The sequence below is a fragment of the Lepisosteus oculatus genome, chromosome 8, assembly GCF_040954835.1.
Source record: "Lepisosteus oculatus isolate fLepOcu1 chromosome 8, fLepOcu1.hap2, whole genome shotgun sequence".
Taxonomy (NCBI): Eukaryota; Metazoa; Chordata; class Actinopteri; order Semionotiformes; family Lepisosteidae; genus Lepisosteus; species Lepisosteus oculatus.
Window position 1 is genome coordinate 5,120,133 of NC_090703.1, and position 18,471 is coordinate 5,138,603.

An 18,471-nucleotide genomic window follows, 5' to 3' on the forward strand; every position below is an offset into this window, starting at 1 on the left:
TATGAGCCTACAGTTACCACGACTGATGTTTCTATAAAGCAAAGCATGACATCAGATTTAGGAGTCCTTCTGACCCCAAGAATCAGCTGTTACTGTATCTAAAACAAAGCCCTTTTTGCTTCTAATATTTAAAGGAATTATATGAGAATATAAATGACTTTGCCTGTCTGTCCTGTGCATACAAACTTCTAAAAGCTGTTATGGGGATTCTTCTGAAAGGAAAGCAAGTAAGACTGTATTGATCATTAGAAAATATATTGTGGCACTATTGTTTCTATAAGTTAAAAATGATTTAAAAAATTAATTCAAATAATGTTATTGTCCAAAAAAATCACATTATTAGTCACTAAATAACATTATTCATATCTAGTCTAACCTCAGAGCTTAGTTATAAAGGAAGAATTACTGAAATCAAGCCAAGAAAATAATAACATGGTTTTTATTTTGACATTCATAAGTCATTCATTCTCCCCATATTTACAGAGGTCACACACAGACACTAAAGGCATGGACTTGTGAACTGTGAGAATACTACAGCTGACACTTACAGTGCTACAGCATGCTTTATGACCCAAGACTTTAGATCCATAGTAACTTGACTCAGCTTCAACAGAAAAATCTTAGGCTTAAAGACAATAAAAGGGTTTTAGATGTCTGGCTAGGGGCCAGAATATCTCAAAGGCTGCCACCAGAGATCAGCTTCATAAAACAAGGAAGGCAAATGCATAAAAATGAAGAGAAATTCAAGCTTCCTATCTGAGGATGGGACATTTCCTACGCATTTATTTCTTCAATTATTCATAAGCGGTTACCCTTATTAGATTTTATTTGATTCGGTCTTACTGTACATTTCCCTGTATGTTTTCAACAAATGTTTTCTTATTTTTACAAACCCCACACCAGTTCGGATCTTTTGCCCCCACCCTGTGTGGAGTTCAGTCCCCAGCTTCTTCTTTGACTGTGTGCAACTGCATGTCTCTCGAACTCCCCAACGACAGACATTTCTCACAATTCCACCAGAGCTACTGTACAAAACCAAACCTACTACAGTGTTCTACTTCTAAAGAAAACGTAAATAAGTTTCACTCTGAATTTTTTTGGGAAAAAAAACCCATCAAAAGCCTTCTAGTTGGTATCATTTAATAGGATCAGCTCATTTACAGAACAATGTGCTAATGGTACTGTCTAGTGTGCTCTGCATACTCTTTTAAGTCAAGAAAGGCAGTACGGCCACAGCGATCTTTCCTCTGTTAAGAATATTGTATGCATCTAAAGGGTTAGGGATATTCTAGTCCTGCCAATTAAAAAAAATGATTCAGTTAAATATACTTCCTCTACATGCAGACAAGAGCCAGAAACGAAACATCTCAGTTAAGAACTTTACAGTAAGTCCTGAGTTAATAGCACTACAAGACGATCAATGACCTGCTTAATGCATTTGAGATGTTTCAGAAAAAAAAAGAATATATTCCTATTGCACAAATACTTTAATGCACCTTACCATGCATCAAAAAGCTCCTTCACTCACAATTTTTTCTGACAGTTTTGTCTATACAATGCTAAGCAGTAAATGTATTACTGTATGTCAGACCTTGCTGAAAATGACTGAGACATGCTGTTCTTCCTTTTTCTCTGATTTACCAGCACAAATCTAAATGTCATCTCAAGAAAGATCACAGCACGAGAAAACGCTAAACTGAATCAACACTCACTGTTTGCAGAACTAAGCAGCCTGTCCGATTTGGTCTCCCTACTGGAGCACATGAGGTGCCTGTACTTAACAGGCACTAAAACACACCTTTGTCAGCCACTTCTCGATTTCGTTGGGTAATCGTCTCTCTCAGGCCTATGCAGAACGTGACAAAAAATACGATAACCTGCAAGGCTCATTTGGAAGAGTTTTTATTCAAAACATTTTGTAGATAAAAAAAACAAGCAGAAAATGTTTTTTTTTCAGATCTGGATTAAATAAAAAAAAAATTAAAACCACATTTTTTACTTTTGTGGTTGTAGGTCTGCAGCATTGCTCACCCCCACGTAGCCAGGATATGGATCAGATCAAGATGATGATGAATAAAGAATGCTGGTTTGTCAATGACTTAGAAAATGCTTTAAGACTATTACGTCAGATAGACGCATAATTAGGGCAGAGGAGGGCAATGTGGCATCGGCTCCGGGCCTGGCAGGGCAGAGGAATGAGGTGGGGGGCCAGCCCTTTCCCCCCCGGTCAGTATGGTTTTGGGCGGTGGGAGGAATTTACAGCACATGGCAAACACCCCCACCAACAGCCTGAGTCGAACCCGTGACACGGGAGCTCCCCTTGCTTAGAGCAACGTTACTGTTACAGCCAGTGCCATCCCTTCTGCTGAAAGCCCTTTTTTTCTCACTTCAGTTCAACAATAAAAAATGTGCATATTTCACAAAATGATTGACTCCAACTAGCAAACTGATCTGGATCCTTGGAGAACTGTAACCTAAATTAAGTCATTTTTGCTGCAACATAGCTTACCCAGAGGTTTGCACATAACTGCATGACACTTGGAAGCCAGTGTTACTTCTAATTGCTTAAAATTCCAACAAATTTGTACATCAGCTATAATGTGGCAAGGGATTTTAAAACCAACATCATCAAGATGCTTCTATGTAATAAATACTGAATATCAGAAGCCTGAGCTTTGTTAAAGCCCTTTTCTGCAATATTTTCTATATTTAGCCACATATATCTCATTAACAGGAATTTCAGAAAGATGTACTAATAACAGATATATATATATAATTCACTCTGAAAAAAAATGGAAGGAGGTAACATCAAAGATGTTTAGATGAAATGCACAATCATCATCTTACTCCTTGCACCTCAAAAGACAGCCTAGCACACACTCAGAACAAATATCTTGTGACAAATTCACAGGAATAAAATAGTACATAATAAGTCACTTGGCACAGGTGGCAGCCTTTCTGTCCAAAAGGCATAAATCACCACTAAAGTGGAAGGAACATGATGCCCTGAAATAGTGTTTCCTCTAAGTCAGTGCTGAAAATAGGGTGACAAAGACATGCAGGTGTCTATTCTTTAACTCCTCAGATTTTCTCCAATCAGCCTAGAGCCTATTTGATTTGCAAAGAATGTGCTGCTGACAGGTGGCCTAGAGTTCTGACCAAGCTCTGTGTGTCTTGTCCTTCTACAGCCATCATCTCACTGAGATCATGGACATTCATGCATCACTTATGTGGATCTTTGGACAACTACAAAGGGACTCACCATGCCATTGAAGCCATAGCTGGGCCAGGACATTCCACACAGACCCCTGGGTCACACCCACTCCCACTGCATGTCCCACAGCTCCTGCCTGAGCTGGAGGGGAGTCGCACCATCACGCCTTGAATCCCCAGAGATTCATTTTTCCTCCTCATGGAGATTTTTGTCTTTCCTCCATGCCTGATGTTTTCACAGTTAGTCTATGATGCACTAGACTACAGTGCATTTGGTTGCAGACATTGTCTTCTGATTTATTGTGCTGTACAACCCTGTTAGTATAGCCTGTGTGAATAAATGTGAAAGTGCTCTGTGAAGACATGTTGTGAGGCGTGCTACACAAGAATGAATTGAACTGAATCACAACAATGTCAATAGGCAGCAAGGTCAGCATATACAGTGCACACACCAACCACTAAAGCTATCACCCTAGCTCTGGATAGGTGATCCTGATCATCTATAAAACACAGCTAAGGGATCTTCTGTTTTTTTCCAATGCATGAACACAATCTGAATTACTTGACATTTTGTGAAGAACAAACAAAAAAAACAGCTATTAGAAAGCTGTGTATTAGTGGGTTTATTAGCAAGATAAGGAAACTAGATGGGTGACCAAGAATCGTTAGTCATGCATTTAGACAGCAGTACTCAATGCTTCACGCATGGATTGTCAAGTTTCTGAGACCCTGCTAGTGTCTCCCTCCACCAATCGCAGTCAATGTTAGAAATCCATTGGTTTCAATATGAATGCCTTCGAGACAGCAGCGGGATTGCATGATTAAACTCTGCCAGTCCATTCACAGGCAGAAAATGAAAATGTTGTGATTAAATTGGCTTATTAGGGTAGTCATTTGTGGCATGACAGTAGGAAGTACTGTCAACAGACCAAAAATGTAAATCCAAACACTTAAATCTCAAAAATCCTCACTGACCTTACATCAGTCTTTAAATCACATATTTTCCTTCACTGACTGTTTGTGTCTGGTTCATAAATTAAAGTTTATGGAGAGGCTATGGAACGAGCTAACACATTCTCAGGATTGTTCGCCACTAATGATTCTGTAGTCCATGTAGCTCGGCAGAAGCTCACTTAATGCTGCAGTATTTACATACATATCTAGAAATAATAAATTACCTAGCAGAAAGATAAATCAAACATTTCAAAAAGCAGCAAGATTTACTAGATATCAATTAAAAACTGAGTGACTGGATTCATGTTGCATTAGCCTTTAAGTACTGTAGGAAATCTGCTTCATGAAAGGATATTGGCACTGCAATGTTTTAAAAGCACAATATCAAGGAATTATTTTTGACATTTTGATTCATGCACGGTTATAAAGCTCCAAGACAACATGGTTTAATTATAAAACATATTACTGCTGCCTTAGTCATGCCAATTAAATTTGATTGGATACTTTCTTTATTCAACAAGCCCTTTTCATGTCATTTTAATTTACTGTCAAAGCAGCCTGAATATTGGAAACTAAATTATTTACTACAGCCCATAAGCCAATAATGTTCCATTTGTCTCGTACTGAGAGAGACTAGACTAACAAGATTATTAAGGACATTACTTGTAATAGTGAATGTCCTTCACTTTATTCGAGCTTCATGCTGTGCTTTCAGACATCATACTTCAAAAGAGCTGCACTTCATTCAGAGACTAAGTCTGTCATCCTGCTAATTCTTCTCTAGTTGCTATAGTGCAGGTACCACTAGTGAAACCCATTCAGAGTGTGACAAAAGCATGGACCAGCAAAATTGTTCAGATATCCACATTCAAGCTTCTGTTGCAGCATATTTGCTAAAGAGCACACCAGGAGAAAAATCAAAAGCAAATAAGAAGATAAACAAATTAAAATGTATTCAGTAACAAAGGCATAATGCTCAAAGAAAACTAAGCAGCTGTAATGTACAGTAAAATTAAAAATAGGCTTAGCATTTTCTGTACACAATGGAATATCTTGTGAGGATAAATGAGTGTTAAGTGTAATGTATGTTAATGTACCACTGCTTTAATGTGACTTGAACAGTACTCAGTGATGACTGTCATGAAAAGCACTCCACACTCGATTTGGTTGCTGTTGATAACTAGGCTCCTTCTAGCAGTAGATCCTATCTCCCTCTGGAGACACTCGATTGTGCAGATTGATAGAAAGTAAAGTAAGTTAACTTACTGTCAAAAAATGCTAGTTAAAAAGGAATTTGACCCACTTACTGTAACTCTCTTTTTAACCAGTCATTTTTGTTTTTCATTTTTTCAAATGCTAAATTCTTCTGCATGGTTGTTCAAGAAATACTATGCTCTTCTGCCAAAATGCTACTTTGTAATAAATTATGACTTGCGCTCACAAATCACAAAACTAACTTTGAACTTTTCATAGAATCCTAACATTCGCAATGACAAACTGATAAACACTTAACATATGTACATGTGCATTTTTTTTATGTGGATTCATGCAAGTCTTCTATATCTGTAATTCTTTCACATAAGAAACGACAGCTGACTTCTTCTAAGAACTGTTTTGTTAATACAACTTTAAGTTGCCTCCCAGAAAAGTTTTATAGCTTCTTCTAGGTAAAGACCTGTGCTCTGTACCAATTTGTGCAAATATTAGATACAGCTGACTACATGGCCAGTCAGAAAGCTAGAAAACAAGCCTTTCCATATTCATTCTAAGTGTCAGTCTGATTTATTTCTCCATTATTAGTCCATTTGCATTTGTAACAGGACTAATTACCAAAACCACCAACGCAATAGGTAACTGTGCTTACTTGTGCTAAGTAAACCACTAGAGAAAATTCAAACATTTAGCCTGCATTTCCATCTTCACTTAAATACACAATGTGCATGTTGTCTGCTTCTGAAACTGTAAATTAATCATGAACGAAGGTGGGCTCGTTTGTCTTCTATTCAGATGAGTAAAATACTTAATTTTGTTTCATTAAATCTGAACACTTCCAGATCTGCATCACAAAACACAAGGTGAAGTTGTAAGTGTGCATCAGCAGAGCTGCTAAATATCCTAAATATGGTTGCAAACTGATTTAAATAAAAAAGGAAAGGCATTAACATAAAATATGTAAATTGATTTTTAATTACAACTTTGACAAAACAGTTGAGATTTGATGTCCAATGAACAATTGTAGGAAAGACAGAGCCAAGGTTGAGACCTCTGATTAGCATTCAGCTTTTCTCCCCAGTAGAAAACAAGCACAGATTCTGATATGACATTTGTATTTTACCCCAGAATTTCATTCAATACACTGTTCTTGAACAAAGTGATGACACAGTCCTCAGTTATTAATATACTATACATTGTTCAATCCACAAAGCATCCTGGAGGTGTCTGGCTAGTACAAAAAGGTATACAAAAAGTAATTGTTACCATGGCAATTGCCTCCATTGCTATACATAAAAATAAAAATAAATATAACACATAAGCAAGACCATAGCTTCTAGGAAGCCAAAAGCAATTTCCTTTTCTAATTTTAGTCATGCAAAGCCTATGGGCATCATCAACATTTAGTAATTAGTTTTATAATTACTGCTGTTTTGCTCACTGTCATTCAATTTTTCTTACAACATGGCTAGGGAATGAAACATCCCACGTTCACAGCTGGGTAAATTACTATCCATTTATAAACTGCACAAATGTGAAGATGTTTTGGGGGCAGATATGTTTGTAACATGATGAGATAAGTGTCCACAGTGAGGTTTAGACCTTTACATCATTTTCACCACCCAACTGTGTGTGTGGGTCCATTGTTAGTACCCTCATTAACATTAGCAATGACTGTGGCACTGTGCGCTCACAGAAAGCATTCTTTAATCAGCTCTGTCTGGTGAGCAAACTTGCCCATAGAACGCTCTTTCTACAGGTTGAACACATGGACCAATACAGTGAACTGTTAGACAACAGGAGAGGCTTTTAAAAGAATTTTGTGGGGGAGTGAGGCACAGACTAAAATCAATTACAGGTATTACAGACTGTTAACAAGCAAACCATTATCAATTGGAGCCATCTGACTTTTAGATATCAAATAAGAAAAACAAATACCATTAAGTTTCAGATCTGCAGGAGATAAGGATGGTATCAAACAAACTACCAGCAATTCGTTCTTATGGTCGTGGAAGGCAGAATGACCTTAGAGACATGGAGATCATTCCATTTTGCAACAGGATGCTAAGGTAGATTTATACCGTTTGAGAATCAAGTCTGCCGGTCTTAATCATTTCTAAACCAAGCAGACACAGTGCTAGCTCCTCTTCATATGCAGGCTCACAATTACCACATACAGTATTCGCTACCTGCTTAGTATCCATTCCCCTGAATTATGATTTGTAGCCTTCAGCAAATATGAGATGGTAGATGACACAAACACCACGACACATCACCTGCACAAATTTCAAACCATTTTATTTTTGGTGTGGGGGTAGAGTTCTTAAGAAGGAGCTGGTACTATGCATTTTTCGGGCAAAAAAATGCTGACACAATCGCTCAGCCTCAACTAAATTACAAGAGAATAAACCTTAAAAAGTATGGATTTGGCTCTGTTTTTTTTTTCCAGTCTCAGATTTCAGTTGCAATGTCAGTACTATTCAAATAATTTCCAGGCAGGTTGAGAAGAAATACAGCAGGCATGTCCTATACAACGTTGTATAGGACAGCAGACATGTCCTATACAACGCACAGCCTAGAGACACGAAACAGCACTACCAGAGCCCAGAAATTTCTATTCCACTCAGAAGTCTCTGCTGGCAGCCATTCACTTTACTCAGTGCTACTGCCCAGGCTCTCCAGTGACTGCAGCCTGAATCCATCCAGCACGTATAGAGAAACAATCCTCATCTCCATACCGCAGACATTTACAGGGAGGCATGAGGGAAGGCAAGCTTTAAAAAAAACAAAACACTTTGCTTTCACTGTACATAACAGTAATCACAAGCGCACCTTGATTCCTAACCATGAAAAAATTGTATACTGTACCTGAATATTTACAATCGGCTTGCAACATGTGAGGGGGCCACCTGAAATAATTTCAAGTCTTCAGACGAGGGGAAATGTGAGGTTTTTCTTAAAAGTGTCCTTAATATGGTAGCAGGAATCTTGGTTCAGTTTTTTAAAAATTGCAAAAGAAATTAGCGTTACATAGCGATTAGCAAAAAAAAACAAGCAGACGCCACCAGAGGCTAACAGAGAGCACCACAGAAATGCAGTCTGCCTGGTGGTATTCTTGTCCAGTGAATTAAAACCAACCTTTTTAAGGTTTGCCACTATTCCTGGACCACACCGTTTTGTTTTTAACACAATGTGGCATTTTTAGCGCTGCAGTTCTTTTCTGCAAGCATGAATAATAAAAGCGCAGGTGGTACAGTGGGTCAGGATCTATGTGCCAACAGAAAACAAGTGAAAGGTCATGCTTGTTTGTGCAGTGTCCTTCAACAGATGTGAAACGGCTGTGACAGAGATGAGCAAATTTCCCTGAAAAGCTCTGAAAATCATTTGATGGGTCAATTACATTAAAGGTCAAAAGACACAGACAAAACCTGTTTGTGAGATGAAGTTATGATAATAAATCAACATCGGAGATGCAGAGGTCAAATACTTTTACTTCTAATGCTATTAATATCAGAGTTATTATCAGACAAGCTAATGCTTAAATTATTTGTCATTTCTCAAAAGCATGCTCCTTTAAGCTCGCACTTAAGTGTTTTGTATTCGTGTGTGGAGGAGAATTTAATATATCTGGGAACTTGCGGAGTCATAATTTTAGTATAAATGCCAGCTCTCTAAGTTCTGTTTTCTAAAATGAAACAAGAATGGGAATTTTGTACTGAATCTTTAAATAAAGATCACGGCTGAAGCAAAAGCCTTGGAATTTTCATCCATCCCCACATCGAGATTTCCCTAAAGGTTACAATCATCAGTTATTAAGTAGAAATGCCTTGCCAGAAGTCTGCACAATCATTTCTTCAGCAAATCTCATATAATAACATATTCATAGCAACACTGACACGGGTGATCACAGAAAGGCCCCAGTAAATTGACTGAAAGACAGGACTGCTGAATGAGCAGTGCTCCACAGTTCCTGAAACAATATTACCGCCCCTGTTTCAACTTTCTTAAAATTTGGACACCAACAATTGCAACAATGAAATTCAGTTTCAGTGCACGTTTGTCACATTGGCATGCAGTGTCTAGCTTTAAGGCAGCCCAGTTGAGAGACAGCTCTTAAAAATTAGAAGCTAACCAAAGGTGATTTCTTCGTTCCTCAAAAAATAAGGTGAAAAGCACTAGTAGTAGCACTAGCAGCCCAAGGGCGACAGCAACTTGAGGTCCATGTCTCCACACTTCCAGAAGTATGCCCACAGCCGTTTTGAATTACCGGCATGTAAAGTAGGCAGACAAGTCAGAGATCACATTAGTTATAGCGCCGCAGAACAACACCGAAATCAATAACTCCCACCAAAACAAAGTACTAGTAAAATCTTTGAGGTTGTAATTAAATGTAAAGTGATGCCATCAATAGGATGTCAGATCACAGCAGTGCTACCCTTGTCCTGTGGCTGTACTGTACAATTATCCTTGTTGTACAAGGAAACCACCTACAGTACAACACAAAGCGTTCTCTATACACAGCACAAACTGAAACAAATAGTGCTCTACAATGTGCAGCCGAAGGACGGGCTTTATTTACAGAGCATCTTTGGGATTTTGTTTTATTTCAGATAGTACATGTTTACCGTGGCTTGACAGATTTGCATATATAAAAAGAGAACCTACAGAGAGAAAAAGTATCCTGTCCACTTTTCTCCGATCAAAATCATGCCGTCCTTCAAAACGAGACAATGCAACGATGCCATCTGTTGTGCGCAGAGCAGAACAAACTGCAGACTGAAGTGGTTGTAAAGATATTCATAGATTTCTATTAAATTCTTCACCCACTCTAACCTCTAGTACAGCATCACATAAATGATGTATTTGGCATTATTAGTTTATATATAACAAGCTACTATTTTGACAATGGAATCTGTGAATCTAGTCCATTCTGATCTAGTTCGGCAAGAGAACTCTTGTCATGTTCTAGTTTACTTCCCGAGTGAAAAACCGTGGTAAACAGATCTAGTTAAATGTAAGGAATTTGTTAAAAATATGTTGACTGAATACCCAAAATAATTCTCTACACAAATCTATTTTACTGTGTGGCTTATTAATATTATGTGTTTTACAAAATACAGATCTCTTGTACTGTGCAGCTCACTAAGACTAATGTCGAAACGTGAACCAGAACAACAGACATATGGATGCCTTATTTCTGAGAAATATGTTCTTGACAGAGCCAATATCCACACTCAGAAAGAAAAACCCACGAATACCCCAGATGGACCAAAGAGTGAAAAAGAGGCAACCAACATTGACCTTGGGGTGCTATGCACAACTGCACGTTTCTGTCTTCCTCTATAGCACGAAACCCGTTTGCCCGATGCGTTCCTTAATTACTGTACACTCAGCAGCGCCAGGTACAGCGATTTGGCCGTTTCCTTCAGATTGTATTGCGAGCGTAGTTTGTGGCAATAGCCAGTGTAAGCTGTCTGAAAATACAGAGACGGGCCTATTAACGGTAAAAGCTTTGAATGACTGCGGAATCAGCTGAACGTTTAAGCCAAGGCCTCCTCGACTCCTGTGTCACTGCGCGTGGGACAGCCTGCCAGCGGGGCCCATACCTTTCACAGACGTGTTGGGAGGGGGCCCCTCTATCCTCAGGTTCCAGGGCGGGTCTCCCTGATTGGCAAAGTCCCTCATTTTCAGGTAGCTGATGGTGAGGCGGATGATGGAGGCCTTGTCCAGCTGGCTGGTGATGGCGCCGGGCAGCGGCAGGAGCTTCGCGAGCTCGTAGAACTCGAAGTTCTCCTTCCCCCGGCGGGAGCGGGCCGCGTCCCGGGACTTCTCCTTCCGCAGCGCCTGCAGCCTGAAAACACAGCACAGCGGGGCGTCACCGCAGGGCCCTCGAACCCGAGCCTGGCGCTCCACCGCTGCCCCGACTGGGGCCAACACCCCCCAAGAGATCTAGTCTTCTGCAAAGGGTCCTGCCCCGACATCCCTGCGAACCTACCACGGCGCGCACTCTCAGGTTACAATAGAACACACACTTCCGTGCAACATGCGACTCCAACAAAACAAGGACGTTTGTTAGCATGGCATACTCTATGTTAAGTTGATGCAAAGTTCCTAACATCAGCTTAACACACAAACACACTATTATTGGTGAGAAAGGCATTCCACATGGACAGTGACAGGGCCAGACAAGCATTCACTACCTCTATTCTAGCGCTACACTTTGAATCAGCAGATTGTTATGTCAATGCAGAATATTCGACAAGTCATGCGTGCGGTATAAGTACACACATCCCAGGGCCGGAAACGTTCTGACTAATCGCATGCAAGGAAACAAAATTGATTGTTTATAAAGATGAAAGTCTGGAGCGTAGCCCCGATTCCCTGCTGCATGTTATTCAGCATCAAACAACAGCTGTAGCACGTTCCAAGCAAAATGCAACTGGGCCCTATATCATTTCCATCATCTCTAGCCATATTGTATTAAGTTAGCAATAAATCACACTGGAGGCTTTGAGTTCCCTAATGGCTAACACTTACATTAATTTTTTAGCATCGCAAATGCAAAATCAGTTAGAAGGGATCTGAAAGATGGGGGCAGCAAGAATTCTAAAGTAGATGAAATATGACCAGTCCCAGGGACAAGCATATACAGTTCATTTTCAGAATTTTGTAAACCCAAAATTGACACGCTTAAATGGTGTACAAAAAAGCTACAAAGGAATGCGCAAATTGTATGTGGCAGTCGAGCTTTTTAAACAAACTTGCTTTTTCCAGGCAGTCTAGCTTTATTATTTTTTTCTGTTGTGCATGCAGCCACTGTCTCTCTCTTTGCACACTGTACCCTGACAGCCATAAGTTCACCTGAACGATTTACCGTATGAATTTGCAATGTTGGCAATTTGCAAATAAAACTACAAGCCTACTGCTGGGACTTTCACACACCACCAAAGAACTTTACTGCTTTGCTAATGCAATACTCATAGTTGTCATAATCAATTTATGTTAGCTTTTGTAAGCATCAAGAGTATAATAGGATAATTTCACTACCAAATATAGATGCACATTTTGCCCTTACATCTAAGTGGCAGATTGCTACTGTAGATCATCTCAGCAGCTGCACATCAGTAAAAATGCACTATTTGATGGTCTGCTGCTCAGACAATATATAAAGCTAGTTGTAATGGTTGTTTGGAGGCAAACAGCAACACAGCAGCAAAATTTCATTTGTTCCACAAACTTGGAAAGCATTATGTTTAGCTGCCAAATATTTCTTGATGTGCTAGGGTTCTGTGACCTTCATACTCAAGTCATATTTATCACTTTCTACAGGAAGCAAATACGTTTTCTTTACATGAAATCATACCGAATTTGGTCGGGCTCTTAAATTACTTTTTAAGCACCTATCAAGATAAGGGATGAAAGTATCATGTATCGAGACGTTTCTCTGCTCCCAGGCCAGCCTACAGTCATTTTGCTCTCAATGCTGCTCTAGCAATGCAACTTAGAAATGTGCCTCTTCCCCTCTGCTATTCTGAGTACAATGGATACAAAGTTCTTTCACTCTCAAACCTAACACAGCAGCAAAGTCCCTTTTACTAAATACTGTAAGCTTTTTCAACCAAAAAGTATAAGCGCATATACAGTACAGTAAATAGCATACTGTATATTTAAATTAAACATACATTCAAAGGAACCATTCATATTTTAGTTTGTATTTATTTTGTTATATATATATACAGTACTGTACATATTATGGAAAATCAATAATAAACGAATAAAACCGACCAAAATGGAAACCAAAAAGCATACCACCCTTAACTTGTAGTCTTCTCTATTGAAAAACATAAATGTTGGAGAACTCAAGAGATGACTGTCATTTTTTTAAATAACTGGTTTTAATTTGACAGTGTTATTGGGTACCGTACACTGATAATACAAACTGCAGCGCGGGTGGCTAATTTGTGAAACACTATTTCAACATGAGCATGCCTCAATTTATTAAAAGGTTACTAAGGTGATGCCAAAAGGTATCGGGTGGCTAAATGAAAAACAAATGTCCCTGTCTGCAAATTATTAGCTAGCACCAATAATGGACGTTTACCTTGGAGCAGCTTAACTTATTTCACACCCTTAATTTCTATTTACCAAATCAGCTAATCATTCCACAATTGAACTTCTGAGAACAAAAAAATATCAATTAAAGTGGTTGAAACTTCGGCAAATTATCATTTAGGAATGCAGTAATTGCTTTCATCAGGCCAGAAAAGCCCGCCAGAACAGAAATGTCACTTTAGATTAGTGTTCGCTCTCCTGAAGCAATGGATGACACCGCTGATATAAGACTAAATGCCAAGACCAATCAATTGCTTTTGTGGCTCTGCTCTGAGCTGCAGTAAAAGAGGCCATTTTCTAGGATCTACTCTTCATTATAGTAAATGCTATCTCCTTGGTAACATAATTCCATTTCTCATAAATTCTGCCAGGGTGCATTGTCCTAACAATGAATGTTTGTGAAAAAAAAATGCTGTCAGTTTAACACAATGAATTAAGTGTGAACTCTTGGCTGCAAAGAGAAAGTCAAGTGTATTTAAATGTGCAACACAATCCGTGCGATATACAGTATGTCTCAGAACACGTTTCCTAAGGTTAGGACAATTTAATATATTTTTTTAAAAACAGGGCTATGATTTTTAAATCCAGTCTTGTAAAGCAAAGTTAGTCAGCGAAGGGTCATGATACCCTACAGCTGGGAAAATACGGCCTAACAGAGCTTTTTTTAACTGAAACATATGTCAGCATGCCAGAGCTGATCCTGATAATGATGTCATGCAGTTGAAGTCATTTTAGAAAGCTACCTTGTTTTTCTTGTGTATATGATTGCAACTCGTTCCTGCTACTTTGTTTATTTAGGGATTCAAAAAGTGATTAACCCTCTGTCCATGACTCTGAGCAGCTTCCCTTTGTTATTTCTTCAAGAGAGCTACTTCCCCAAAGCCAGAGACTGTGCTTCTGTGTTAGGGAGTCAAGTGTGGGAGGTCAGATGAGGTCCAACACTCCAGTGTACATGCACCCCACTTTCTAAATAAGAAAGAACTGAGTCATCTGCCCTTTGTAATTCAGATTTAAACACTCAGAAACCTGCAGACATTCTTAGATTACCAAACATCGACTGAACAGAAAAAAGACTTTACCAAGAAATCCAGCTACTGCATACAGTATACAGTATACAACCATCTTAGGAAATAACTAAATAAGAATTTAGTGCTTTCTGCTTGTTTATTAGAACATGTGCTGTTTGCAAATTAATCAGGATATCACAATGCCAGGATGTTTTTGTTGTGAAGATCTTAGCAGAAATATTTTCACTAGTATTTGTCCCCGTGGATATGATGTCCAATTGCAGAAACACAACAGATTCTCAAGTACCACATGTGCATCCAATCAATTCCACTGAGGTGGTGATGGGCAGGCTTTGGAAATGGTTTCTGTTATTAGGCTAATGTACATTTAATATTTAAGCAAATTGGCATTTCTTTATGAAACCTTCCAGAAGAGGACATGGGAGACATGAAATTAAAAAGCTAACAAAACTAGAGACTAGGAGTTTACCAGTGTGTTGATACCTATGGCTGTTAGAGTTGTGGAAACATTTATTTTACCATTACATGCTGAACTGTACTATCAATGTCAACCACATGCTGCAAGCACACACTGTAGTTCTGTACTTTTAATTGTGTTTTTGATTTTCTTCATTAAAACTGATTAGGTGTTAAACAATTAGTAGAAATTAAATCGATCATCAATTAATTTACTTTAGAAGTACTTTAGAAGTTGTTTTATGTTAAAACCATTAAAGATAAAGCTTTTCGCGTAATCGACATATATAGGTTTCCCCTGAAACATTTTCAGTGTTAAGTAAATGACAAAAACCAAAAAAATCACAAAATTAACGAATGAATATTCCCCAGATTTAGATTCATATCCTTGAAAAATTTACATTTTGTAATAACTTATCCTGAGAACAACAATTTAAGCACTTTGAAGAAAGATAAAATTATTAGGGATTATACACCACAAAATACTTTTTCAAAAAAAGTTTTTCAAAGAAAATTTTTAAATGAAGATCCTCTGTCACATCAAATCACATTCTGTCAACATGTGGTCACACTCCTGACTGATTTCTCTGAAGCTTCTGTAAAAGAAAACATTCAGGCTGAAGCAGAGAAAGAAAGCTGACTACAAACAACTACTGTCCTTTAAAAAAAACTCAAGATACAAATAAATCCATTAGAGAAAGGCAACCTTGTAGATCTTTCTACAACAGCCACAGCAACACTGAAGGTATTATATATGTTTTTTTAAACCAAAGAAAAAAAGTATAAGTGTATAAGGTGCATTTCAGAAGTAACAAAAAACTGGTCTTCAGAATGAGCCTATCCAGCTTATCCTTTGATTTGCATACACTGAAGAGACACATGCACTTTCACTGCACAGTCGATACCATGATGGAATTTCTTGTGCATTTCATGAAGGCACACAAATTGGATTAGGAAAGTATTTAAAATAATATTTTATAATATCTTAATCACAGTTAATCAGACACATGGGAGTCTTGTGAATTCTCACAAACACTGCAAAATCTAATATTTTGCAAACAAAATTATATTTAAAAACAAATGACCAAAAAACTATGAACACCTCATTGCTTTGCAGTGAAGCTGAATGCTGCCTTCCAAGCATTACTTTAACTGAATATCATCTTATGAAGCCTTTTGCGTTGTTCTTTTCTGAACACTACATTTCCAGCATATACGCCTAACTCTTTCAAGATGATCTTTAGAGTTTCTTTGATGTTCATCCATCATTGGAAATTTACTTCAGTTCCTCTGTGTGTCTTAGCAGTCTTCTATGGCTAATTTGTCAGATGAGCCACAAATAAAATGTATTGACATGTTTTGTGCACGTGCTTTGTGTTTTGCACAAGAAAAAAAAAGCTGGTTTCAGCTTGAAATGTCTACCAATTTAAAATAAATATCTTCATTTTTGTTGTTTTCCATTACTTATAGCAATTTGTTTGTTTTGTAAGAAAGGTAGACTTGTTAAGACTGGGATTTATACTTTATATCTTGTACAGCACGTTATTAGAACAAACAGCTTAGCATTGAAAATCAAGATCATCTCGAAGGCCTCTACCGCTTACTGAGAATTAGATGAATGATACATTATGGCTGTCATGTTTCTTCAGCTGAATCAATTTAGGATTCAAGCATTACGTCTTGTTAGAAAGCAAAGGGATCTGATGTTTTTTTCAATCCCCTTTAAGTTTTTTCTCTCCTTTAACTCCACTTGTCTTGAAGATAATTCTCAAGCAATTCGTTTCAAAATTTGATTTGAAGCCCAACTAACCTTTTTTCAGTCCATGCAAATTCATTTCTTTATGAAATCAACAGTGGGCAATCAATGAGCCACAGTCATTTAATTCAACCTGGCACATTTATTTCTGAAGCTTACATCTCTGAAATTGCTTCTACCTTTTTTTGGAATAGGATAGCATCACACTCATATTATGGGATAATCTTAAGAGAAACTATTAGACATACAAGTCCATGATTTTATGTGCAGAAACAACAATATTCTGTTCTAGAAATTGGGTATAATTCTGCTCTTCATCTCCTAAGCAGAGGACATAATCCAACAATGCTCCTTGAGAAGCATGAAAACATAAGGAGAGGGGAAAAGAAAATGGCTTCTAAGCATAGCACAAAGCATCAACACAGGTCCTAAAAAGGTAAAATCACCTCTACGACTACCCTCATGAGTACTTTATGGGTATTCAAAGTTTAGGCAAACATTATTTAGACAATCTTTCAAACCTTCACTCTTCGATCTTTTACTCTTTACTAAAATGTAACTTTTAACATTCACTGCTACATACAATTCGCAGTTTGTATTGCCTCCATTTCAATGTGCTTTAAACAGAGTCGTGACTTCATAAAGCAGTTCTATTTTTTAGCAGTGTTACTGCTTTTATGAGTAGCTGGAAACGAGTCAAATTGTTCCGGTCCAAGACATTTCCCAAAATACCAGGTAAGAATCCAAACCCTTTGTCGTTTCCCAGTGGAGTCGAGTCTCTCCCAGCACCAGTCATGGTGATCTCCAATCTGAGAGAGTCTGGTGAATGATCCAGAAGCTAATCTATTTCTTTCTGTTTTAATGTTAAGTGCCTTATTCTTACTTGATGTTCAGATCACATTCAAATGACAGTGAAGGAGCAAAAACTATCCTGTTACGTCTGTATTATCCCCAGTGCTGGACTGTTGTCTGTTTATCACTACAGTAAGTAAGAAACTGATGGCAGGTGAGTCTGCATCTTTGCCATGTTGAAATTAACACATATATCAGCTGTACTGGTGCAGCCACACATTAATAAATCACCTTCGCAGGTCATACTGAAAAGGATGCAATACACTCGGCAGTCACTCAATGATATGAAAAACAAATGGAAATGAGAATTTCTGCATTGGATCAGGTAAAAAGCTTTTTGTATGCACATATACAAAACAATGCCTTCCCTGGCTACCCCAACTATCCCAAAACTATGGAAGACAAATTCAATTGGTTGAGGTTGAAGACTCGCAAAGCGGTGTGGGATAATTTTCTCGGAATGTACTGTATACAAACCCCCGAACATCAATTTATTCAGTTCACAATCTGTCTCAGCCCTTGCATAACACCTCACTAGAGACACTGCACGGAACAGCCAATCATCCTTTTTGTAACTCATGTTCGGAGGGACCCCTAATAATGCCCACAGTACGCCACTATCCAGATGGATCGAGTTTTTTGGAACCAGTTGTTTCTGCCTATAATCGGTGATGTTTTCTGCTGGATCCCACTATTTCCATTGAACAACGGTCCCAGGATCCCTTGACTTACACTGGGACAAAAAGCCAACTGCAGGTTGCTCCTGCAACTACTGGCTAACGCTTGCTCACTTCACACTGACTCACTGAACAGCACAGGCTGCAGCGTTCTGGACCTGACCTGTCGCCCTGCTGGAACTGTCCCCAGCCAGAAACCAGAGAGCAAATC

At 38.4% G+C, this 18,471-nt stretch overlaps 1 protein-coding gene across 4 annotated transcripts in view; it reads right to left on the reverse strand.

Annotated features, from left to right (window-relative positions):
* The window catches only part of LOC102683864 (neuronal PAS domain-containing protein 3), a 279,046-nt gene that overhangs the window by 171,304 nt on the left and 89,271 nt on the right, over window positions 1–18,471 (reverse strand). For all 4 annotated transcript variants that reach the window (XM_015350527.2, XM_015350531.2, XM_015350529.2 and 1 more), the window contains one exon: window positions 10,986–11,230. In XM_015350527.2, the coding sequence (XP_015206013.2) occupies window positions 10,986–11,230 (245 nt within the window). The remainder of the gene's footprint in view (window positions 1–10,985; window positions 11,231–18,471) is intronic.